Source organism: Patagioenas fasciata, chromosome 13, assembly GCF_037038585.1.
Source record: "Patagioenas fasciata isolate bPatFas1 chromosome 13, bPatFas1.hap1, whole genome shotgun sequence".
NCBI classification, from domain to species: domain Eukaryota; kingdom Metazoa; phylum Chordata; class Aves; order Columbiformes; family Columbidae; genus Patagioenas; species Patagioenas fasciata.
Genome location: NC_092532.1, coordinates 22,767,067 through 22,792,970, shown reverse-complemented (window position 1 = coordinate 22,792,970; position 25,904 = coordinate 22,767,067). Strand labels below are relative to the sequence as shown.

Here is a 25,904-nt window from a genome sequence, read left to right as displayed (position 1 = left end):
AGTGTCACAGGTAATGATCCAAATCTTGTTTGGATTCATGAAAGAATAATCTGAATTAAAAACTTGCTCGTTTTTCATTCTGGGGATGGTTCTGTTCTGTTCATAACAGCCGCTACTTCAGTGAGCCCAGAGCTATCTCCATTAGAATTACAAACACTAATATCAATAATATTTATTTAAGCGTCATTTGTATGCAGTAATGAATAAAAAGATGCATACTGCAGTCTATTCTAGCTGAGAGGCCGCATAAACAAAGCTTTAATACTATAGCTTTCATTAGTGTCATGAGGCAACGTGATTTTATTACCAAACTCACTGCTGTGCTCTATTACAAAGCTACGTTGTCTTTAATATGAATTGTGAGCTGCATTAGAATTGCAGATGCTTTTCTCAGACCAGGCGTTTTCTTTCACGGCATTGGTATATATGGTGTTTAAACCTGAACACAGCACTGCACATGAGGATAAATCGTGTTGTCTGTGTCTTCTGGATGATGTCTGTTTGGCTTTGGTCTGTGTTAGGCAGGAAAGCCAAGGGCAGCAGTTTTGCAGCTCTGGGGCAGGTGGGCTCTCTGCTGCTCCGTGTGGGTTCTGCCAGGGCTTAGGGCATGGCAAGTACAGAGCAAAGGGAAACGTCCCTTCGAAGCTACATTTGCCACAGCCTGGGGCTAAGAGAAGGGACAGGACCCGGGCTCCCGGGCTGGCCGGTGACACACACATGGGGAGCAGTCACTGGGCTCCTTTGCACTAATCACCGTCCTTCTACTCTCGGAAGTGACATCTGCCAAAATCCAGCCCAGTTGTTCTGCTGGCAGATTTCCTCCTCCTCACTAATCTTCAAATGTCTCTCTCGTGTTTATGCAACGTGACTTAGTGGAGTAATATGGCATTGGGAAACACGCTGACTTTTTTTTCAAAGCTTGTTTTTTTTACATGAGTTTGCAATACTTTGTTTTGTCAGGCTACATCCTCCATACAAGCTTTTGGAGAAAAGCTGTTTGCCTGGCCGTGGTTACTGCCAATCACCCTACCACACACACAGTAACTCAGACAAAACCATCCTTTTGCTGGCAGGGATTGTTTCCCTTGGGAGCAAATGGAATAACCTGTGCTGACCACAACACACTTCCATGGGAATGACCTGCATTCATGATAGGAATATTTTCCTTATGCTGTGTAGCAGAATAGCTAGTAGAACAGTGTCTCTAGTATTTAATCAACCTAACCGTTCTGACAAAATCCTCTACCTGTTGGCATGGGAGCTGGGCAGATGGGAGCTGCAAACCCACATCTGCAGTTGGCCTGGATTAGCCTCTCCTTCCCAGGCTGATTCTCCTCACCTACACCAGTAATTCCCAAATTCTCCGTTCTCCTGGAGGCTGAGGGTATGCAGCATCTTGCAAGATAGACAGAAAAGCAGGGTTTTGAATAGGGCTCTGCTCTTGTCCATGATGAATACAGCCAGCTCTCAACATGCAGAAATCAAGCACTGAACATATGCAAGAAGACACAAAAAACTCAGGGTATTTGGAGTCCAATTTTCATAAACACCTACTGAAAACAAAGTGCCCGGGGCAAACACGGATGCAACCAAACCCAACTGCTAAAGTGCTAAAAAGTTAGTGCTGTTAGGGAAGATTTTTATCTGATTACAGTATTTTGGAGACAAGAGTAGGAAAATCACTTGGGTGATGGAGTCTGTGTCCTTGCTGTGAAGCTGACCTGTCGTCATCCTGCTAGCATCCATCTCAAAGCAAAGACGACTTTCTTCAACTCACCTGTTTATGCTCTGTTAGGCTGCACTTCTGCACTAATGGTTTTGCCTGAATACATGCAAATAGAAAACTGTTTTAAAATCCCCTTCATTCCCGCATTGCTATCGCAGCTGCAAACAGCAGCTCCGTCCCTATCCCCTTCTGCCGCCTGTCAGCGAGGAGAGACCTTTTCTCTAGAATACCTTTTAGCTTCGCTGTATGTTGCCATGGCAGCACGACTAAAACCAGACCCGAGATGAGAAAAATGTCAAAGGAATAAAAACTGACGCTACAGGCAAATTCTGACTCCGAGTCCTCCCTCGGCTACTGAAGATATCTATTAAGTTATACATCTTTTAGATGGGGAGCCACAGCTGCAGAACTGTGCTGTTTTCACTCTTCCCTTATTCCTATAAGGTCCTGCTGACGTCAATGAGTATTTGTTTTGCCTCAGTAAAACTCAAAGAAAAAGAGATTTAAAGCCTTGTAATTACAGAATAACTGAGACAAATCTTGCCAGCTTTGACTTACGGAGTCAACAGGGATAAAGCAGAGAAAAGGCAGAACCAACATCCAATTAAATATTTAGAAGTACTAAGCAGCAGTGCCTAGATTATCAGTTTGGTTGGGAGCTTTCCTACATGGGAAGAGAGGAGAAAATGCCTTGAAATTTGATCCATTACACAGACACTTCCAGCATGTTAGCACAGCTCAGGGGTACCCAGCACTGTGCCAGTTAAAGACCAGCGTTTTGGTTGCAAGTGAAGTGCTATAGAAAGAACATCTCTGTAAGACTATGTGTATTACCTTAGAAAAACCTGCAAAGAGTGAGAAGGAAAGCTATTTTTGATTTAAACTGGCACAGTCCAGCTTTTCTCATTATCACTTATCAGCAAAATAAGCTTGAAGAAAAAGGGAATTTTTTTCTGCATTAACACGGGAAATAATTACCTTATTATTCTAAAAGTCAGGGGTTGTTTCTGAAGGGTATAGAGATGTGGTGAAGAAATCCCTGGAACACGCTCAAGCAGAAAAGCCCCATCAGGAAGAATCAGGATCCTGAGCTGGAATCTCTGTTAGAGCATCAATGAAGCCAGAACCCCTGTACCCCAGTCTCCTGCAGCAGTATGCCTAGTCCACAGCGCAAATATAATCGTATTGACTCTATACTGAGATCACCCAGCCTGAGGACAAGCACAGGGTTGTGTGGAAGGGCTACAGAACTACTGTGATAACGTTAAGAAGCTCCTCAGATGCACTGAGCAAAGGCAGATCCCTCCACCATCACACTGCTGCTTGCTGCTACAACCCGTGAGCCTCCCAGCTGCTGTCTTCAGTCTTTGGGATTGCTGCTAGAAATCACGATAGCGCGGTCCCCATTTCCACCAGGAGAATGGCTTTCAGCACATCAAAGCCATGAGTAGAGGAGCTCAGAACTGGTTACCTTTATGGTACCTTCCTCCATTCAGAGCAATAATGCATGTTATGGTATTGTTGCAGGCAGCTGTGCACAGGGATGCCCCAGACACTGCTGAACCTTGGGGTATTCACAAGCGTAGCGGTTCGGACTCCAGCCCAGTGGGGCTCGTTCAATCTGCAGCAGCAGCTCTGGGGAAAACTCCTCTGGCTGCCAAGCGGTTTTGGCAGTCGCATGCAAAAGAAACTGGCCCTCTGAATTTGGTTAAGATGCAGCGGCCTCCTGCCTAAATTGAATTCAAATATAATGTTCAGCTTGGTGTATTCCTGTATTCCATCACAGTCTGCTATAAAAATTTATGGCAGGAAATAAGGTTTATTACATTCATCACTATGCAATTAAAAAAATGTATATATTTTACGTTGTTATTGACTACAGAGTTCCATGACATCAGTTTTTAAACTTTTGCCTCAGCCATGTTGCCTTGTGATCTCTTGGAAAACACATTTGGAGAAAAACTGCACCAAGCCACAAGTATGTCTCATTCGCTCTCCTTCACATAAGCTTGCTCTAATAGCTCCAGCGTCATAAACTCCCTCCCTCCTCCACCCCCAGAACACGCAGACTTAATTACAAGCGTACTGCTTTGCTTAGTGTTGCATTGCTGTCTTTCTAACGACCATGCCCAGCCTGTAGAAGGTGAATGCTGCTGGTCTCTGCACAGCCTTGCAGCAGCAGTTGTGTGGGGTGACTTCGGTGCGGGGGTCTGGCAGGCAGAGATCCCCCTGCAGACACCAGTGAGAGACCAGCCAGCCTTTCTGGAACAGCCAAACGAGAGCTCCAAGGCTGAAACACTTCCAGAACCGCAGCTTTTCACACAGGCTGTCTAGACACTTGCAGGACACGATCTAAAGACAGAACAGTCTTTTCTTTGACACCATATTCTGAACTGCCTCTAAGCAAATGAGGTTCAGGGTGTTCCAAGTCAATCCATGTTTGTGCCCAGAAGCAGAGTTAAGACATTGTCACTGGTGTGTGGGGGTGGGAACCCAACAAACCAGCTTGCAAAATGTTAGGCAATTGTTGAACATGCATTTATTAAGAATGCCACTTCTACCATGTTTTTGCATGTTTATGCAGTTACACCAGAATACTGATGAAATATCAAAGAGCAGGCTCTTTTCTGCAGGGACTCTGCTTCATTTCAGCAGCGCTTGGGACTGTGGGGCCCTGATTCCCGAGGTTTCCAGGCACAGCAGACTTCACATTAATAGCAGTGTTCAACCTGCACAGTGACAGCACCTGTGGATGTTATTTGTGGAGTTAACACTGCTTCACTGTATGGCTGTGTGCAAAACATTTGAATTACATGCCTTGGTTTCTTTGTCTTTACGACAATACACAATATTTATGTAGTCCCCAGGAATACCGTTGTGTGCTAGTGTATCATTCAGGTGGCCCTTTAAACCATACCACAGCTGAAGTGTACAGGCTATTGCAATTTGTAGTGTTTAGAGTTAATAACATAAGGAAGTTATTCCAGAAAACTCCAAAGTGCCTGTTTGATATGCTGTTTGTCACTGTCTCTCTAACCAACAGTCCATGTCCTGTTAGAAGTTGGATATTGGTGTAGATGAAACCCGGGTGAGCGCAGGTTGCATTATCCCTAATTTGATTGCATTTGGAACATATGAACAGTCCCAGCTTAACTGTAGGAACTCTTAGAATTACACTGGATGTTTCCTTCACATAAAAGGCAAAGATAAAGCACTGTGTTATTTCTGCTAAAGAATTCTAAAGTTATGCCCATTTTCCTCTGGAAGGTGTAAGGTCTTGAAGATATTTTACTCAGGACAACCACAGCACATCATAGAAAAAAACCTCATGTTCTTCTCAGCTGGTTGGAATTTGGTGATGGTGAAGAACTCACTTTACACAACCTTTATTCTACTCAAACAGATGCATTTAAACAAAGATTTGGAGCTGCCTGTAATGCATGAAGCTTTATTTCTTATAGATATGGCCTGCATTTTCAAATGTGTGCACTTTAATATCACCTTCAAAGCCCGAACTTCGATATTCAAACTGACATATTCAGTAAAACCAGAACAGTAGAAAATCAGTTGTTCATTTGAAAAATCTTAAATGGTACCGCTTCCTTTTAGTATTGCTTCCCCTGAGTCGGTGACCATAACGTATAGATTTGCCCTGCAAAACATCGTTGTGTTCAATCATTCACAGCAGGCTAATATAGATAGGAACCTTTTAGTATCGACAATGTATCTGCTTTGCTGCCTTGGTGTTAATTTATATCGTTATCTGTAATGAGCAATAATATCATTACTAAACTGCAATACCATATAAAACTCCCCATTATCACATTAAATTTGGATTGTATTATGCTAAGAGATGTCTTTATGCCCAAGAGTAATTTTGCTTTTAAAACTCATCTGTGTTTAAAATGATTGAAAAGAACATACGAACCATTTTCATTAGGTGAGAACATTTATCTTGATTAATGATTGTTATGCACTAAAATAAAGTGTTATTTTGGATATAATCATTGCATTTCGATCAGGGTAAAATTATATAAACCAGAAGAGTAAACTTGTTTCCAACTTAAGTTCCCCACTATACTTAGAAAAGGAGAACTTCAGCACAGTATGCATTCATGTCATGAAGCGTCATAAAATCATCTGGTTGATATGTACAAGTTTATCTACAAAAAACTACAAAATTATCTATAACTCTTGTAGATAAGACCATAATAATTCCTTTTTTCATTATATTGGCAAAATTGCATGAAATGGAACACAAAACTTGTGTCACCCTTGCCATAATCTAGTGACCTCATTAGAATACTAATATGAAAACAGGAAACAAACCAAAGCCAACCACCCGGGAGGTGACTTCTGTGCCACTGCTCATGAGATCTCCACAAATGCCACCGGTCTGCTAAAACGAGCCATCAACATGGTTAGCTGCTGGGAGACAAACTTGGTTTTACTAATGGAACTAATAACTTACTTTTTCTTTGGGTGTTGTTACACAGATCCACTGATAAGCAGATTCCAGGAGAAGACCTAGAGTGTTCATTTTAGAAAGGTATTTCTAAAACCAAAAAGGCTCAGCTCATGTCATCTATCAGAGTTCTGTGTCTACTGAGAGCTAAACATCCTTCTACTATAGCTGAAAGCTATGTCGATGTTCTCTCCATAGGCCAAGCACCCCAAATCCCCAAAAGCAGAAAAATGTGAGCTAGGATATACAGTAGAAATGCAGAAGGCATAGTATCTGTTGATGTTTCTCACCACTGTAATTTTGCATGCTCTGAAAGCATCTCATTCCCTTCTGCTCCACCAACCTTTCTGCTCACTCTCCACCGCGGAAGATGGGCACAGGGACCAGTGCTGCCAATGTAGCATCTCTTAGACAAAATGGACCTACCAGATTTAAATAGAGATATTGTCCTTATTCTTACCTCCTGATCTTTTGGATTCTTTCAGTGACTCCTTGGATGGCTCTCTAGGCATTCATTGATTAACGAAGTATTACACTCGCAGATTATAGCCAGAAAACAAACCAAACTAGCCTGACTTTTTGCAAATCAGAGGTCAAAACCTCATCCAAAAATAATCAGGGATCACTTCCCAGTCTGGAAATGGGAAAGTATCAAAGGCAGAAGGAGTCTGAACTACTTGTACTCTGTATGGTGCCTGACATACAGGACGACATCTCGCAGCTCTCTCAGTATCACCAAATAGACTTCATTATTTCTATCTCTTGACACAGAGGAGAACCCTAGGTTCCATTCACAGGCTCTCTGACTTAAGCTCTACACACAGTGCATAGCACAAGAATGAAACAGCATCCAAATGTGTCCTTGAAAACTTCTAGTAGTTTTCCCTTGGTGACTATTCAGTGTTTTTCACTTACGGCATTCGATAGTTATTTCCGTGAGTGACAGAAAACACTCACTGTTCCAAATCCTAACAAGTCCTCGACAGTCAGTGGTACGACCAGCTCTGTGGAACACAAGATATATTTTCTGCTGGAACCCATTTCAAATTATTTCTGCTGGTGAATGTAATGCATTGGCATATATGGAATCAACCTGCATGCAGGAGTGGGAGGAGACAGGCACACGTTTCAGTGCATTGTCAGGTAGAAATAAAAAGGAATTTAGGCATGTTGGGATCGAGGCTAAAAACACAAGTAGCTTTTGTTCTCTCGTACTTCCTGAAGAGCCTAGAAGTTGTTTTTTAATAGGGAAATGACTGCACAAACCCCTGTTTTCCTGGCTCTTGAGAACAGCTTAAATTCGATGACACAAACAGTAAAAATGAAGTGTATGAAAACATGTTAGAGTCAAACATTCAAGGTAAATATTGAAGAAATATACTCTGTCCTGGAGCTAAACATACACATCAGTGTTTTTGAAGGTGTCTTTGGTGTCTGCAGTAGATCCGCTCTGCCTGGGTAAAGCTTGCCCTGGCGAGGTGTCCGGTTCTTTTCTCTAAGCGCACAGTATCACCAGATCAGTTCAATCCATAAGGAATGCCTTCCCGTTTATGACTTAAAAGCCAGCTAATACATTTCAGTAAGAAGACTACTCATGTAAAATACTCTTTCTTCACAGTAATTAATCAGCAGCTTCCTCCATGTAACAGGTTTATTCTTATTTTTTCTTACAAATGACAAACCAGTTTTTCCCATATCCGATCTTCTGTTGCTAATTTAATTCACTGGAAGCACGTGACCAGTCTATCTTTAACGGTGCACGCTTTCTTCAGCGCAATCTCTCAGTGTTTCCTATATTACTTTCCTGCCTGTTTCCTCCCCCTCTCACATTATCCACCAGGACCCAAGTCCCACGCTGGTTTCCCCTGGCCTGCAGTTCCATCAGTGATAACCTCTGCGGCACACCAGGCCAAACAGAAACGAGATTGCCCTGACCCAGAAACACGTACCATGAGTCACTTTCCACTTCGGTGTCTCACGCCTTCTAGAAAAGCATTTTCTGCCCGTGCATCTCCATCACTAATTAATTCTTAGCAGAGTGCTTACTAAGTAGATCAGAAAAGCGCTGTAGCTGCAGGCTATATTTATGTTAATTGGGAGAGGTTTAGTCTCACACTACTCAGCTTCTAACCTTTGTAACAGCAACATTCGCACCCCACAATGTTCATCAGAAATATTGCCAAAATACCCTTCCATGTCTATTAAACGAGTATGATAGCATGAATATTCTTAGCGTGCACAAAGGACATTCTAAAGACAAATTAGATTAAACACAGGTATTCAACTGGCAGGCTAGATATAACAAGCTGGATTTCGGAGGCCAAAAAGATGATAAAATAAATGAAAGCACAGAGCTGAAATAATTTACTTGTTTAATTAAATTTATTAATGTAGCTTGAATTTTATGCAGTGTTTATGAATAATTGAAAATAATTGACTTCGCTTACATACTTAAAAGACTTAACCGGTGAAGTCTGAGATTCTTAAAACTGCTCATCTACCCAACCTGATCTGGCTAAATAATCACAGCTAATGTCATGTATCTGAGGCCTTATTATGTAGCTACAGTACCTACATCCCGGTCTTATCTTGCTGCTTTCTATCTCTTTTAATAAAGTCATCATCTCGCTACATGGCCATCATTGCCGTCACCATCACTGGGTTCTGCCATCACTTGCTGATAGAGGTAGGACCCTGAATTATTCAGGTGTTGCTTCTCAGCCTGCTTCCCCCACCTCTCTGTTGTGAAACCTGCTACATCAGTAAGACACAGCTCCTTGCATTTCTGCGAGCTTTGATAGCTGCATGAAGCTTGTATTAAACTTGTTTGTATACAAAGAAACAATGGTGATGTACAGATACAACATCTAAATTTGCTTTGAACTATAGATGTTCATTCCATACAGTCAAAGGGAACAGGATCTCACACTGTCAGAGAAATATCTGCAGCATCAAAACCAGCAGATCCTGCACTGTAACCCTAGAAGAGCAATCACAGCAAAGGGGACACCGGGATGGTCGGGGGAGTTTTCACAGGAGTTACTTTTCCCTCTTGCTACAATATAACACTGCAAAGCAAATGGTTTTATTGTTATGGAACAATTATTATCTTCTGTATTTCAGCTGGGTTAGTACCTCGGTTATAAATTAACTTCCACTTTCATCATGTTACTCGAGTATTTTGAAGAACAAATACAGGTTTTAAATGTTACAGAAGTCACTTGACTTCAAAACAGGTGTCATTCCTTCAGCTGAATAATCTGTTTTCATTAAGCCAAATCAGGGAGAAAAACCTGCACATGCCATTATTACATTATCACACACACACTAAAAGACACAAGATGGCCTTTAGCATTCATAACAAGGAACCGGACTGATCTGATATTATTAAATTACCCTCTTACTATGTTAAAAGTAACTAAGGGGTCAATTTTCTCTACATCTTACTATAGTGACAGACGAAAGGCTCTTTGTCCTGAAGGTAGGATCAGTAAAGGGCAAGAATAGCTTTTGATGAAATGAAGTCTCTGCTTTAGGGGGTTTGGTGTTATTATTCAGCTACCACAGATGACAGATTTCTTCTCCCCTTGCCCCCAAATGTTGATATAATTGATATATAAAGCATAAGCTGATATGATAATTTATACCAGAGGACGAGTCCAGTGGATTAAAAATACAGGTTGAGAGTACCTGAATCCTTTGAAGCCACAGAGCAGTGCTTAAAACAGACACATCGTGGTGGCTTTGCCCTCCCCAAAACACGCAACAAATCCTGCATGGGAACGTTCTTCCTCCAGTTCCCGTCACTGCATTGGGACTCAGTAGCTCTGGGATCTCAGCTCTAAGGTGTCTGCATGCTGATAATATTGAAAACTAATGCAGAGCACAGAAAGTAGGTGAGAACAGCAACTTATGAGAAAATGTTTCTTTTAAAGGAAATTATGGTATCAGCAGGTATTCCATAATGACACCATAATGTCATCAGTTGCACTGCACTCCTTTCAGGTTCAGGTTCTTAAACACAGCTTGATTTTTCCTTAGCAGTTTTCTATAAAGAAAAGCTCTGGCTTCAAGACAAGGGAATCTCACTTATATGAAAATCATATTTACAGCTAGACCTGCAACATGTCTCATAACGATGCAGTCAAAAAAGAACCAAAGCACCCTTTGACTGATGATGCATTGATCCTTACAAACTAAATTAAGGAGCAGGGCTCTTTCCAGTCAAAAACATTCTGTGCACTGACCACAGGCAGAGTCATTAGAGTCCTCTGATACCTCTATCAAGATCCACGGGGCTTGACCATAAGTGTATTTAGTGCCTTGATTCCACTGATTTCAATCACAGCCAAGTGGCGAAGTACGGGGTTGATACAGACACGCTTACATTATCACTGCAAGCCAACGACACAGGGTGATGTTCAGTGCTTACTCTAAGGTACAGGCCTGACCTTGTAATATTGATTATCCCCTTTCTTTTTAGGAGTAAGTAGCAGCTCCATTCCACAGGTTTCAGTATCTTCATCATTCTTCCTGGCCCTACAGGTCCTGGATACCATTATTGCTATGTTACAGTGCACTCCTTGAATCATTCGAGAGACAAGAACATAATGAATCCTTTGGTCCAGAAAACAGATCTGCAGTCAGGATGATTTTCCATGATCTCACTGGTCACCCAAATGGACCAAAATAGCCCAAGTCTGAAAACATTCTGACACACAGAGTCGTTTTCGAACAGCATGAGGGAAAGGGGCATGCAGATATTCGGATGACATGGGCCATAGTTTGCAGTCACCTTCATGTGCAAGAATTCATGAGTTTTGGTTTACACGCTATCAAGTGCTACTTTAAACTGCTGTAAGTCACCAAAGAAGATGCATGCAACTTCTGTGTCAATAACCCATTCCATTGTGAGTATATATTTTCTTTTGCAATTACAAAAAGCTGAAGAAACAGAATTTTAATAGAAAAGTGCAACATATGCATTTTTATTCAACACACTGGATTTTTTGAGAACCTTCAGTTTTTATCCTGCTTAATAATCTGGAATTGTCTACAGTGTAAAGCCAAAGATTCACAGACCCTGAGGAGAATGCTAATGCATTAACGCACACAAGTTAATCAGAACGAAGAACAGTGACTAACTGCAAATTAAGGATTAGATAAGTGGTTACTAACAAAGAACCAACCACAAAGCTCAACAAATATTCACTGAATAGTGATTCTGTTTCAAACGGTACTATTAGTAGTGAAATGCAATCTTACCGAACAATCAGCTTTTCACTACAGAACAGTATTGTAAGCACGCACCATCTACAAATTATGTCGTCTTTTAAACACTCGAATGCATAAACAAATAGCTGCAAAATAGCGAGACATCTCAACAGCAGCTAATTTACGGTATGACTTCACTCATCTCAGGATGAAGAATTCCCCAGTTAGACTTACATTTTTAAAGCATCTACAGATTTTGTTACTGTCTCTCTTAGCTGAATCCTTCTTGCGTTAATATCATAAAATGGCTCTAATGGCCAGCTTGAGAACAGACTTGACTTTATAAGGATTTATGGATGTAAAGTTGAGATAAAAATTACCCTCCCAAGCTATCAGATAATACAACAAGTAGTTTTGCTCCATAGCAATAGTCTAGATCCTGATCCCCCTTGTGTCAGCCATAGTCTGATGCACTGAAGAAATCTAAGTCACTTGAGTTTCCATCCAGAATAAATTCTGTCCCACTCTCTGTTCAGTAAGTCAAGCAGACTGCTCTGAAGAGGCAGAGCATTGTCATCCTGAAACAAAGGCCAGGGAAACTGGGAGTCCTTCCACTGACTTCCATGGCCTTTGGATGCAGCTCTAAAACAGATAAATGAGAACACTGGAAGGGATTATATCCTAACCCGAATAGTCTCTCTGACACTCAGACAAACCTTCACTGTTCGACAGGAACAGAATCAAGCTAAGTCTGCCTAATAATTTCTGAACATTGCTATCTTGAATATTATTTGACAATCAACTAGACATCACTTAACACACACTACAACACGACAGACAAATGGGAATCTAATAACCTTCTCTAAACCCTGTACTGCTGTCACTAGAATCATTTCAAAATGCAAAGTCTCAGTGAAATTACAATACTATCTACTCAATATATTCTTTTAAATTCAAATGGTGTACTCCTGCAGAAAGTCTTAAGAAATAGGTGTTGCTCAAGGAACCATGCTAGGCTTTTAGAACAAGGAAATCTTTTTTACACAGTTCACAGAGACCTATTAAATCAGGCACAAAACCCCTTCCTCTGGCTGTTCTCAAAAGCACTAGAATGCAAAGCCCTCGATTTGGGGGTTATCATGCAGGAAGTGGTCCTGTCCCACCCAGCCCTAAGCAGCAAAAGGCGACACCACCATAGATGTAACTCCTCGTCTTCTAAGGCTCCAAAGATGCTTCTCAGCTCTGATATTCAGGTGGCTGTTGCAACCGATACAGGATTGAAAAAAAATTGTGCTGTAACACAGTTTTGGAAGAAAACCAGGTTTCATTTTGAATGTCACTTGCTGGATTCAAGCTCAGCTCTATGGCACAATGACTAGTCATGGATTTGAGCTTAGCTCTATGGCACAATGATGAGTCATGGATTCAGGCTCAGCTCTGTGGCACAATGACTAGTCATGGATTCAAGCTCAGCTCTGTGGCACAATGACTAGTCACGGATTCAAGCTCAGCTCTATGGCACAATGCCTAGTCATGGATTCAAGCTCAGCTCTATGGCACAATGCCTAGTCAGAGGACAAATGGATTCTCCCGTGAGCCTCTGGAGAGGGTGATATTCTTCCGTAGAAAACTATTCAATCATTCCTTTTCAAACGCCACACAGAGAGTCCACCTTTCTGCCACTCTCTAGTTAAACATATTTATTCTCAGTAATCTTATGGGTCAGGAAATTTCCTCAGGAAATATCAGTGGTCATATTGGTTCAGTCTCTAACGAAGCCTACTGAGAATGGTTAAATGAAAGTGGGCATTTGGAGAAAATCAGGCTCACTCGATAGACAATGAAAGCAATCAGATGTCAGGCTCTGAAGGAATAAGGTGTTAGCACTACAGAGTTAAAAATCTCCCGAAAAAGAACAAAAATACATACCAACCTTTCTTCAGTCTGGTTCCTCTTAGTCCTCAGCTATGACACATTTTTCTGTGTATCATATCAACCTGAGAGTCAGCCCTAAGTTCTTTTTATATCCACAAAAATATATCCCCCAAATGACAATGCCCTGAATGAGTAATATTTCAGTCATCCTTGGCAATCAGCTGGGGACATCTCCAGCACCGTTACATCCCTGCAGATAGTAGCCAGACATCTCCTTTGCAAATTACCAGATAGCTCATGGCAAGTGAGCAGGCATGATAAATGAGCTGTAGTTTTCTAGACTGCGCTTTTTAACAGATGTATTTACATATTTCACAATCTAACGGTAGGGATGGTGCATGTTACTGCCAAATGTTACATGAAATGTTATAAAACAGAAGTCTCCCAACAAATTCCCATCATCTTGACTATTAAGATCAGCTTGCCACATGTAATTTTTCATGCTATGTCCTTGATCAAGATTGTTACTATTTTAATTATACTTTTCTTACTCACCAATACACAAGAAGAAGTGCATATTTACACGAGCAAAGAAATTGCATAATGACGTATCTAGAGACTAGCGCACCCTAACTTTTTAAAATATTTTTGTAAGCTTATTAAATAACTAAATACACATCAAAAACCTAAATCTGATCCCATTTCCATTTTACACTGCTCTTCAAAGTGCTCTCCTTCCAGACAACAGCAGAGAATCCTGTCTTGCCTGAGCCAGCTGCTCTTTATCACAGCATCTGACTTCCCTGGGGCAGCGGATCAAACCCCAGGGTTCCACCCAGTTGCCACCAGTGACAGCGTGGGTTTCCACCCAGTTGCCACCGGTGACAGTGTGGCCTCGGGTGGCCATTGAGAGAACATGAAGAGATTCCTGGAGAAGTTGTCATTCCTCTCTCTTTTGCTGGAGAGGAAACAACGGAGCCCATATTGCACTGGACCGTTTGCATCTGCTGTACCCCACGAAGCAGCACGTTGGGGTATGCTGGGGCAGATATAGGGATAGCATAAAGAGACATATAGTTCCCACAGCAGCGCAACCTGAGGCAGAACAAGCCTTGTCATACAACCTGGCTCAGGCACATGCAAGCCCCAGTGAATGTGCAATGCACCCCACTCTGAGAACTGGTCCAGGCTGTGGGGTCCCACCACACAACTCGTTATCTCACTTGTGTCCATGGCAATGGTGCTGCTTTAATGCCACTTGAATAATGAACAACAAGCTGAGCTCAAAACCCTGCCCTCAGGGCATTCAAAATCTTAACAAAATACATGCTATTAGTGTATTAAGTCTGATGGTTATTATTGCGTCATGGATCCGTGCTTAATACCAGCTAACGTGTTCGAACACAGGCTGAATTTTGTGGCAGCACCTTCTGAATAGCAATCACACAATGACACAACCACAATTCACATTCAGCAGAGCTCTATTCACACTCAGCAGAGCTCTTAGCAGATCGTGCATCTTCAGTCGCGTCAGGCTCAGCGCACTCCACAAACACATAAACCACAAACATTAATCTGACGGCTCTATTATAATCATGCAGTTTCTATATGCATTCATGTCTTGTCTGTTCACGTGTCCAAAAATACCTGCATTCATTTATTAGCATCTTAAGTAAAAAGGTCTTGGGAAACGGTGCTTTGGTCAAGAAGCTTATAATTGCCCAGGCTAAGATCAGGTCAGCCTCTTTACAGGTTTTTAATGAGAGCTGAGCAATTAGAAGGAAAAAAGAGCCAAAACCCCCATACTCCACAAATGTAACTTGCTTTAAAAGTGATTTCTGATTTGACTGCCTGCAATATATTTTCAGTAACTTCCTGAAAACCTCCAAGCTTCCAAGGTCTGCCAGCACAAATATAACACTGAAACTAAAGCTTACATATTAGACCTTTCCTCAGAATAGGTTTTAAGTTGTTTTCAATTATAATGTCTGTGTTTCAGGCTACACTTGTCAGTCACATGTTTCATGCATTTAGGAAACAGAAACAATTGTCTAAGATTGAAAAGCCACAATTATTAGTAGTATTTTCAAGAACTTTGCACAGAGCATTCTAAACTTCAGAAACATTAGAGAAACGTGTGGATAACTCTGGATCATGGACTTTTTGAATAGCAAGGGCTTTGGAGATGACTTGTGCACAAACCAAAAAGGAGATTACATTAATAACCATAAAACATATTTAAATCTAATCTTACATCTAACACTCCATATATTTCAGAAATGGGGAAAGAGATTTTGCTCCTACCTCTTCCAAAGCCCATAATGAATCAACCACAGGCTTGATCTTCTTATTGGTATAGAGATTTAGGAGTTTGTCCATCACACCCTTGATCAGGCCACCTCGATTCTGTTTAAAAAGTAGATTCAACAGGGAAAATCCAGCAATGACTTTGTTCTCCTCGTACAGCTTGATAGGATTTACTTTCTCAACCTGCCACCACTGGAAAGCAACAAACAACAGGGTTAGAGAAGCATTTTCCAAGAAATGAACAGAAAGTTGACAAGGAGACTGTTGGGGTAGATGTGACACACGACTCGTCTGGCAGAGCTGGAGCACTAGGGACTGTATTCAGGAAAAAGACAAAAGGTATAGAGCTGACCGACGTGGGGACAGAAAACACAACCCTGTGTTGCATGAGATTTGGGTGTTAGAACAGCAACAGATCTGGGTTTTGGATGTGGCTCTAGAAGTGAAGAACTTGGACCTCCCTTCTTCTCCCTGCTGCTCAAAACCAAGGAAACTCCACCCTGCTCAGCAGCTTCCATTTACTTTTCAACCATTATTGTTTGTGATATTTGAACAAGCCTCATAATGTCTAATGAAATTATTTTATCTCATTTAGCCCAAGAGCATCCTTGAGACCGAGATCCCACTTCCTCGGAAATTTTATTTGAATGGGTCAATTTTTAATTAAAATTTTCATACAATTTTTATGAGTTAATTTTACAGTATAATTACATCAAGAAATTGGTTATACTTTTAGTTTAAAAATTGATGCAATTTAGTATTTATGCAGTCAATAAATACCAGTACTATCTGAAAAACACTTCAGTTGAAACTGATTTTGTTGGGCCAACCTAGCCTGCAAATTACACCCATCTGGATATGTTAATACAAACAGTAAAAAAGATGCATAGTAAAGATTATGTTGTTTGAGTTCACAAATGCACAACAATAGCAACGATTGTGTTGCTACAACCATCATCAATTAGGAAACAAAGTCATCATCATCATCTCTGATGTTACTTGACATGAACATGGAGAAGTGAAAAATGTGTTTCCATATGGAACTTCCAAAAAGCTGAAGATAACTGGACGCAAGCACCATCTGAAAAGATATATCCCTTTAATATCTCCTTTAATTCATTGCACTGTCCTGACAGATATGAGGGACCTACAGGGTACAGTTATCCATATCTATGGATGCGATATTCTGCCATAAGTAAATAAGTAATGCAATCAAACTTCAAACTTGGCTAGGAGATATACGTCTGATAGCAAACAATCCAAATGTGCACTGCACATAGATCCAGCTGTCGTACCAGAAGAAAACCTCAGACCACACTGCAGGCAGAGAAAAGCTCTCTTTAGAACATCAGAAGTAACAACTTAGTAGAGATGAGTGAGTATGAAGATGAAAATGCTACAGAAAAGGCTGAGGTTAGAGGGAAGAGCAGAAGCGCAGCACTGGGACACTTACTGATTTTGCAAAACTGAAGAAGCTTTTTGTCTCCCCAGTAACCATGTTAGATGAACCTGTAAAAGATGAGGACATTCACATGCAACTTATTACATGCTGACAAGCAGACCATTTATTACACACACAATCATTTCCATTATTCATATTTAAGAAAGAAAGATTCTCCCCAGGTTTAAAAGGGATTGGTAGACATCCTTATACTCCGGGAATAAATAACAAAGAGGCCACGGTGACAGATACCTACAAGATCAAACATATTGTGAGATGACAACAGAAACCTGCCAAATCTTCCAAAACCAGTAACGGGTTAAGTGCTACTAGGCACCCTGACACCAACACTCTTGTATAGCGCTCTCCTGCTCCGCAGTACAATGCCATTTGTCTCTGACACTGTTATTTAGCAGCGATTAGCACACAGGTGTCCTTTCACTGCATCTGTAGAACTAGATCACAGTTTCCTTGGCCACGCTGGGATTCCCATGGTGTAGAATGAGAGACCCACACTTTCTCCTACACTTCTCCTGTGTCACCCAGTAATGTTTAACGATCTGGAACGTAAGTTCAGTTTCACGTCTGAATTTTTATTTTTATTTTTTTAATTTTTAAAATTGCCTTTGTATTACCTATTGTTTCTCAGTAACTTAGTTCATGTGCGGCTTCAGTAAAATCCTTGATTGGAAATGGCCAACTTGAAGAAGTATAACATGGCGGCCTCTGTTTCCCAAAGAAGCGGCACAGCGGATTTTAAGCTTTGAAAAGCTTTAGTTTTGAAATATGTACCTGGCTTTTTCCACTTACCATATAAAATGTAAGTCCCAAGTGGTTTGAGAAGACTGAGGCCCTTCCCAGTATTTTCTCCACACAGACAGTCCAAAACAATATCTACCCCATCTGTCGAGATTCTAAACAGCAAGAAAGAAATGTCATTGTACAATAGGATGCAGAGGACTGGTCGGCCAGTGTGACACGGGCTGATCGGTAACATCACCCTAACGTCTACAGGGTGCCAGTTCTAACTTGCAACCAGGACTATCAGTTGTGCTAACACCACACACCTCTACACCAGGAAAGGAGCACAAACTAGCTCATTGCATCTACATTTTATCTTTGTACCCACTGGTCCTCTGCCTCATTGGTCTATGGAGAGGTGAAAAAGCAGGTGAAAATGCAGGATCACCAAAAGGGATTTTAACAGACTTAGCAGAGCAGAATTCCACCCCTTCATAAGCAGCCTCCTTGTGGCTTCAGTCGCTAGGGCTGCTGTCAGGGAACTGCCCCAGGAGAACTGCCCCGATGAACAGCAGAAGCAGCCAACACTATGTGCAATCATAAACCCCTTAGAAGTCAAAGGAGCTTTAGTCCTTTTTTTAAACCCCAATTTCTGTTCTATCTGCACATACCACTTGGGTCAGATCCGCCACCCCTGCCAAGAGTCAGGATTAAGGTTGGCGCTGAACTCGGATTAAAGTTTTCAAGTGTTCTTTCTTGCCAAAACAACGTTTGCAAAGTGAGGATTGCTACAATTCAGCCTTCTCTCACTACGGCAGTTTTCCAGGGGCAACACCAGGCTTAGGTGTGTATAGTTCCCCCCGCTAAAGTCTATCAAAGGGCAGGAGAAACGTGCTGCAATTCTTCTGAGCGGTAAGAAAACGGCAGGGCTGTCACCTGCTGGACAAGTGCTCTCTTGTTTGGTAAAACTTCCCATCTGGAACAATTTTGCTTTGATATAAAACTTTATTTGTGATGGATCATTTCAAGGGTTCTCTTAAGCCCTTGGAGTGCTCCGAAAGAGCAGCAGGACACGCTGCTTTCTCCTCCAGCACCAGCCTGCTCTGCTAACTGCTCAATGGTCTGCGATGCCCAGAAGGCCCTTTCAGAGGGCTGGAGACCTTGGACCAAGAGACCTTCCAGGACCTGGCGTGTCACCCTGAGGAGTGTGGAAGTTTGACAGGAAGCCCGTCCACTGTACTACCCTGGGGTGCTGCTTTCAGGGTGTTCTTGGTTTATACTCAGCTACGTCACCTGGTATTTTGACAGATACAAGATGAAGGGAAAGCATTATTCTCATCTGTCTGACAAGTGAAATCAAAAAGACAGTTTTTCCTGATTTTTTTTTATCAATTCTAAAATTTCGGCACCTGCATCAACATCTATATCTAAAAACAGTCAGACAAACTGGAAAACAAAGTATTTGAAAGCATGTAAATAGAAACACACAGGAGGACTTCAAAAGGCAACAGGATGATTCTAATCTGAATGCAAACAAACTAAATCTAAGGTTCTGGAGTTAAAACAGACATCACGTGCTCCGATATCAATCCCTGGCAGCAGATAAAAACCCGGGCAGATGGAAAAACACCAGAGAACTCCAAAACCTGGATAACTTACTGAAAGTGTCTTAGTGCGTTACAGTGAGCTACCACATATGCAGATAATAGCAAAGCACATCCTTTATTCTTTTTCACTTAACATACTTTGCTTGTAATAGATGTCCAAGTACGAACATGGGCTAACAAAACTCATATTGTTTATGAAGAAATAGGAAGATGCTTGTTGTCCTGTCCCTTGTAGTGGGCAGATGGAATATCTGGAATAAACTACAGTTCCCAAACTCAAATATGCAATCTCTTCCCATAAATACGATCAGCCTGGTGTCTTTCATAGTATTTTGCCAGATACTATACAACCCTTACTCGGGAAAAGAAAATATTACCTTTTCACTTCTTGAACATAGTCTGCATTTCTGTCAAACAGGTGAGTTACTGAGTCTTTGATTGCCTCATGTTTGAAGGAAGAAGCTGTTCCAAAAACAGTGACATTGGGAATAGTTGAACAGAGCTGAGCGACAGCTTGACCCTGCAAACACATTGATGTGTTAGTTCACCGACAGACTTCACAACTTCCAGTTCACTCATGAGAGAGCAAAATCCAAGACCAAGCATGTACGAGGACTTCCCAAACTCATTTCTTGACAGCGCAATGCAGTTCAGCCACAAGAAAAAAATACACCCGAATCAAAAGTATATGCTGAAGACAAAGCAACTGTAGGGATAATATTAATTTAATCTATCAAGAATTGTACTGGAAAAGAGTTGTTTTTGCAATATAATTTAATGGAAATGGCATTAATTTACAAGGACCACCAAACCCGATTATTCAAAGAGCACATGAGAAGCATTTCTCGTTCTCCTGGAGGAGGCCCCGCAGCACCCGCACCCCGCAGGATGCTGGCTCACAATGCCAAACTACCCAGCTCCTCTGGTACTCAGATACCGCTTTATTGTTCAGGTTCTTGCAGCACGAACACAGAAGGGCCTGGTGTATTCGGTCCCAATGCAGCGTGCCGTTACACCGCATCACTAAGCAATCATCTTTTCTGACAGCTGCAAGCTGGTGTAACAAATGCTGCTTAGTAACGCAAATCTGGTTTACCTCTTATTAATAATTATTACTGATTATTCAAAATGCAGGAACAGCTATGAGTGACACTAACAGGCCACCCTTTTACAGCCCTGGGTTTTGTTTTACTCTTAACACACTAACAAACAGAAGACAGACTTCTGGTACCCAAATTCTGCCTCCTGTTGCAACCCCATCATTCCACCGGAGCTGGCACAGTTACACGGATATGCCCAGAAGCAAGAAATGGCACTGCCATTCTAAAAATAACAAGTGATGGAATTCAGCTGATTCTTACTTACATCTGCAGCCAAAACACATTGTTAGTAAACTGTACGCATGACCAGTAAAATCATCCATGGATGAACACATTTCTGTTCATTCCAACCAGAAATGCTGATTATTATTACGTAAGTACCAGTAATCAGTGCTCAGGTTTTATTTACAGTAGAATAATGAGATGACCCTGCATAGCCTGGGGGTCTTGGCATCCTCAGGCATAACGCGGGATATAATCGCTAGTGACAATCCTCTGAGCTGAACAAGGCAAGAGGACAATATTGTGATTTCCATATGAAGGTATCCAGGAGTTCCAGATGGGTTCCCTATGAGGTCCATCAGTAAACAGCTCCACAGCAAGGCACAGATTCTGTGACCCTTTGAACAGGTACCAACAGACACGGAGGAGCAGGAGAAGGGATTCACTCTCGTTCTTTACAGATAAGGAAAGGAACAGCACAGCAAATTGAACCACCTGTCCAACAGCTCAGACACACATAGAGCAGGACCCAGATAGGAACGGTGATTTGTAGCATGATAATCCAATACCAAACATAACTGACCTTTTCTCTTTAAAATCATCCACCATCTTCCTGGGTTGGAATCCCTAATCTCTCAGAAATCACAGGAAAATCCATTCCTGAGGGCCTCACCTCACGAGATGCAATGTCTCTTCTCATACTGCATTTCTCTGTTACTTACCATCTCATTCTGAAGCCCAGGTTACAGCCTGGGCTGTAACATAAAACTCTCTCTCCTTTTATTAGTCATTTTCACTAGCAATTCTCTTTCCTCACCTCCTGTGTCTCCCAGAAAACCACCACCCATAGTGGTTTGGGTAACTCAGTATATTATAATGTATGCTAGTTGAGTGAAACTCTGACATTATTGATCTATTCTCTAATTAGTTTTCTGCATTTTCAATCTAACTTGAGAAGACGAGAGATAATGAGTATATCCTGAATCAAAAACACTGAATGTTTAAAAGGTCAAATATTAGGAGCTGAAAACATGCTGATTCTTATCCTGCAGAAGACGATTAACATTTAGCAAAGTGACAGTCAGATGAATAGGAGAAACGCACAAAAAAACCCAGGATGTGCATAACCTATTTTCTTCCTGACTCAAACTCGTTAGTACCCCCCTCCCTGCCCCTATAGAGATAAGCTTATCTAAAACCCCAGATCACAATACTTTCCAGCTTTCTGGAGATATTTAAAGCCTAACACTGACTCATATGACCAGGACTTTTAAAACTGGATGAACAACATCACTGAAGTATTTTGAGGCGACTCCACAAAACATTCTCCTATGGCTTTCTGAAGATCTATTTGATGTTGACTTTCACTTATTTTTGTGCAAAACATTCTCAGCATTTGTATTTCAGAAATCTTGCAATAAAGGCTGAGAGGGGACCTTTTAGGCTCTTCCCACCAAAATGGGAGAACTGAACTCAACCTATGAACTCAACCATTTCACTAATTTCTGTGGAATTCAAATAAGCTGCAAACCAGCACTGTGGCTGTGCAAGTCACTCTTAAGTCTGTTCTCTAATCCCTGGAGTCACCCAGCTACCTCTGGATTAACAGCGAGTGTTTAGAGGGCTGTACATTTTAATCACAACAATGTGAGGCCCCAGAGCTCCGAACCTGGGAAAAGTAATAAGTGGTAAAAAATAACTCATTTGGACAACTAATTTTACCTTTAAGAGGCTTTAGCAGTGTTTGAAAAAACTGATAAATTGCTTCATTGAAGGGATAGACAGAGTTACAAAATATGCTCTTTAAATGAAATTAATCTCCTTTGAAATATATATATTTTTATATACTACTTATCATGCAGAACTCCACATGCTGAGTCCTCAAAGCAATTAGTAAATTGGATTAAGGCATTTTGTGAAAATGAAACATCTCCTAATGCTGGATTTGGCCCAGGAGTCTTATGTCTCTTTAACTTCCAAGTTTGATGCATTCTTTTTCAAGGTATCCTGTCAATTTATAAAACCTGTGTTGAACCTCACCTACACATATGATTATTACAGAATTTATTATAAATGGATAGGCTTATAGTAGTTTTAGATCCATTAGGAAGACTAATATTCCCTTCCCTTTCTTTTCCTTTCCTTTCCACCTGCAGGATTGGAAACTTCTAATATCAAGACAATCACATAAAAACCCCCCAGAAAAGTAGATTTTTAGGAAGAAACGGTGAAGTAGACGGTTATGTGCATTTAAACAACTTTAAAGTTAAAACAACCAACCAAACAAAAAACTTGAGGTTTAAAAGCCAATATAGAAAGCATAAATAGAAGAAAATTTACTAATTGAATGAGCTTATTAATGGTTATCGATTTCACTGGATGAAATATAAATAAGGGGTGTAAGTCAGTGGATTTCCTTAAGGGTCAAGCCAGACCCCAGTGTGCCGGGCGAGCCATGCACTGAGTTACAGCACTTCTATTAATACATTGGCATCCTTTCAAGAAATCCTCTTTTTTGCTCTTATGTAAACTGAACCCATCATTACAGCAGGAGAGAATGAACCATCTAAAGGACAGCACCTTGCAAAACTACATCTATTAGAACCAATAGCATCAGTACAAGAATTATCATTTCTATGATGTATTTGTGCGGCCCAGCGGTGCTGCAGCGTTTAAAATAAAATCATCCCCGCTCAGTCTTGCACCAGCAGCCTGTCTGGAGCTGGACGTGAGGAGAATGCACATTTCCAAAATGCCTTGATGCCACACAACCGCATCTGAAGGCGGTAAGCAGCACACAAACATAGCCAGAAAACCGCGAGAGAAGACATGGACTCATCTGGCATCAAGGAAAACTTTGCTCTGGCGTTAGAAGCCCACAACACACAGCACTCCATCTCCTGAAGGTGTCATTTTTCCAGTTACAGCAGAGGAAATGGGAAATCGAACGCTAAGATGGACATTGCAGAGTGGTCAAACTGAAATGTGATTCTTGAACAAGCGTAAGGCAGCATCGGCTGCATTCAGTGCACCACAAATAAGTTTCGGAGTAGACAGAGAGGGGAAAAAAGAGTCACCATGAGATAACAATCTCTTGCACCCTCAAAGTCTCTTATTTTCTGCAACAGTTAGTGGGGTGTGTTTTTTCCTACCCTCTTGCACAACCGTGCAGCTGAGGTGCATCCAAACCTCAGGGCTGAATCTTCACCCGGTATAAATCCCCTCCAGTTTAGTGGAACTACAAGACAGAGCTGAGATTCTGGCTGTATTCCCCAGAGGATATCAGCTCTACCTGAAAGGGCAGCACAGCCAAGGAAGAGTTAAGCGCTGCCTGTCCGTGCTGTGACTTAGCAGGGGATCCAGGGAAAGGACACATTCCCCGGGGAGTGCAAAGAGACCTTCAGAGTCTGCTTGGGGCAGGGAAACTGCTTTTCATGTATGATTCGTCAGGCTTTTGCGTTTGATTAACAGATGATGCTCCAAGGCAGTGTCTGCAAACAGACCCCGGGATGGCGCTGGGACCCTCCTGGGCTGCTGCGGGGGCACGGCCAGCGCCCCAGAGCGCCCGGGGCACAGCGCAGGGACCGCCTGGATTGATGCGAGGTGCCTGGGTACTTATGGCAGCATAGACTTGGTTACACAGAGCTCTGTGCTAGCTGATTTTATTCCCTTCCTTGGCTGCTGGAGATGAAATAAGAGGAAAGCACTTCATCAAAAGCAGAATGGCTATGAACTGCTAATAGGAAAATAGCAAGTGCAGTCCTGGGAGGTATCGGGTAAAGATTTCAACAAAGTGGGAAGTATAAATGACGTTGTACAGTGTGCCGGCCAGAACCATCACAAGAGTGGAGTAAATTCTAATTACTCACATTCAAGAAGGACTGACTCACACACAAGAGTGCTATTTAATGTGCTCCCACCTGCGAGGTGCAGACAGACCTAAATTCAGTCTACCCATACAATGCTTAAAAGGACCAGGAATGCTGTGAGACCTACTTTAAAAGGCTCTGGCTTTCATACCAGCTTACTGCTGCTTTGCTGCCAGCCAGCTCGGAGCCCAGCAAATGGGTGACCAAGGAAACAGGTATCTGACCTTACAGAAAAGGGTTATGAAGAATCAAACCTGCTTTCAGTCTGAAAAATGCAGGCCAAGGACAAGCTTGATTCTGAGCTCGTTCTAGCCATACACACAAATACATCCTACCACAGAGATCTGAAAGAGGTGCCCCAAGAGGAAAGCATAGCTAATTTTAATTAATGAACACCAACAGCAGAAGAAAAAGGATACGTTAATTGGCCACAAATAAAAGTCGGGAAATTGAGAAAAGTTTCTCAACAAGCAAGTCAGAGCAGATAGAATTTGAAGGGGTAAACACACAGCTGTTTTTTTAAGAAGAAACGTTATATTTCTCTGGAAAGTGTTCTTACATGCTGCCTGTGCTAGCAGGTCACTAAATCTACCTGGGAGTGCCAGCTCTTTGTCAGATAAAATATCACCACTTCAGTGATTCAGTTTGGAACGCATCCTCAAATATTTGCAATTTATGCAGGGGAGACACAATAAAGAACGAAGGTTCCTGCCAGGATGACCTAAAGCTGCTGCCTCAGATTTATCCTTCAAATCCAAACGTGAGAGCTGGACCTGTAACTTACTCTGCTCGTATTTCCTGTGCTGAGCCTGAGAGGGACGGCAATCGATGCTTCTGCATGAACGGCAGCTTCATTTTAGCCTCTGTAAGATCAAAATACTAAAGAACTGGCTAATCTGCCTTGCATCTGAAGGGTTAAGTGGCGAAACTGAAGTGTTTACACAATCTTGGGGAAGTTTTGTGCTCTAAATGTTCAGAATAGGAAGTACAGAAAAAGCAAACAAAAAAGCAAATGGGCAAAATGGCTGTCTCGCAGATCTAAATTCCTGAGAGAATTGATTTTCCAGGTAGATACCATAGGAGTAGAGTCTGGATTTATTAAAGTTGGAGGAGCCTAAGGTTTTTTTGCCTTGTTTTTCTGGTGTTGGATTTGTTTGTCTGTTTAAATACAACAGTCCTGTATTGATACTAACTCAGCTAATCCAGGGTACAGTTTACAAGTTTACATCAACAACTTTAAGAGCAAGTCTATAATGCCATACAAGCCTGTGCTGTGACTTGCACTGAGTGCACTGCCTTCCACAGGCTTCATTTGGAAGAACCAACGGCTCGGTCCA

The 25,904-nt window shown here is 41.7% G+C and overlaps 1 protein-coding gene across 1 annotated transcript in view; it reads right to left on the bottom strand.

Moving 5' to 3' along the window:
- Window positions 1-25,904, bottom strand: part of VAT1L (vesicle amine transport 1 like) — a 50,224-nt gene that overhangs the window by 10,433 nt on the left and 13,887 nt on the right. The window contains exons 4-7 of the mRNA XM_065848483.2: window positions 19,754-19,896; window positions 17,839-17,942; window positions 17,041-17,096; window positions 15,585-15,779 (exon numbers count right to left, since the gene is read on the bottom strand). Of these exons, the coding sequence (XP_065704555.1) occupies window positions 15,585-15,779; window positions 17,041-17,096; window positions 17,839-17,942; window positions 19,754-19,896 (498 nt within the window). The remainder of the gene's footprint in view (window positions 1-15,584; window positions 15,780-17,040; window positions 17,097-17,838; window positions 17,943-19,753; window positions 19,897-25,904) is intronic.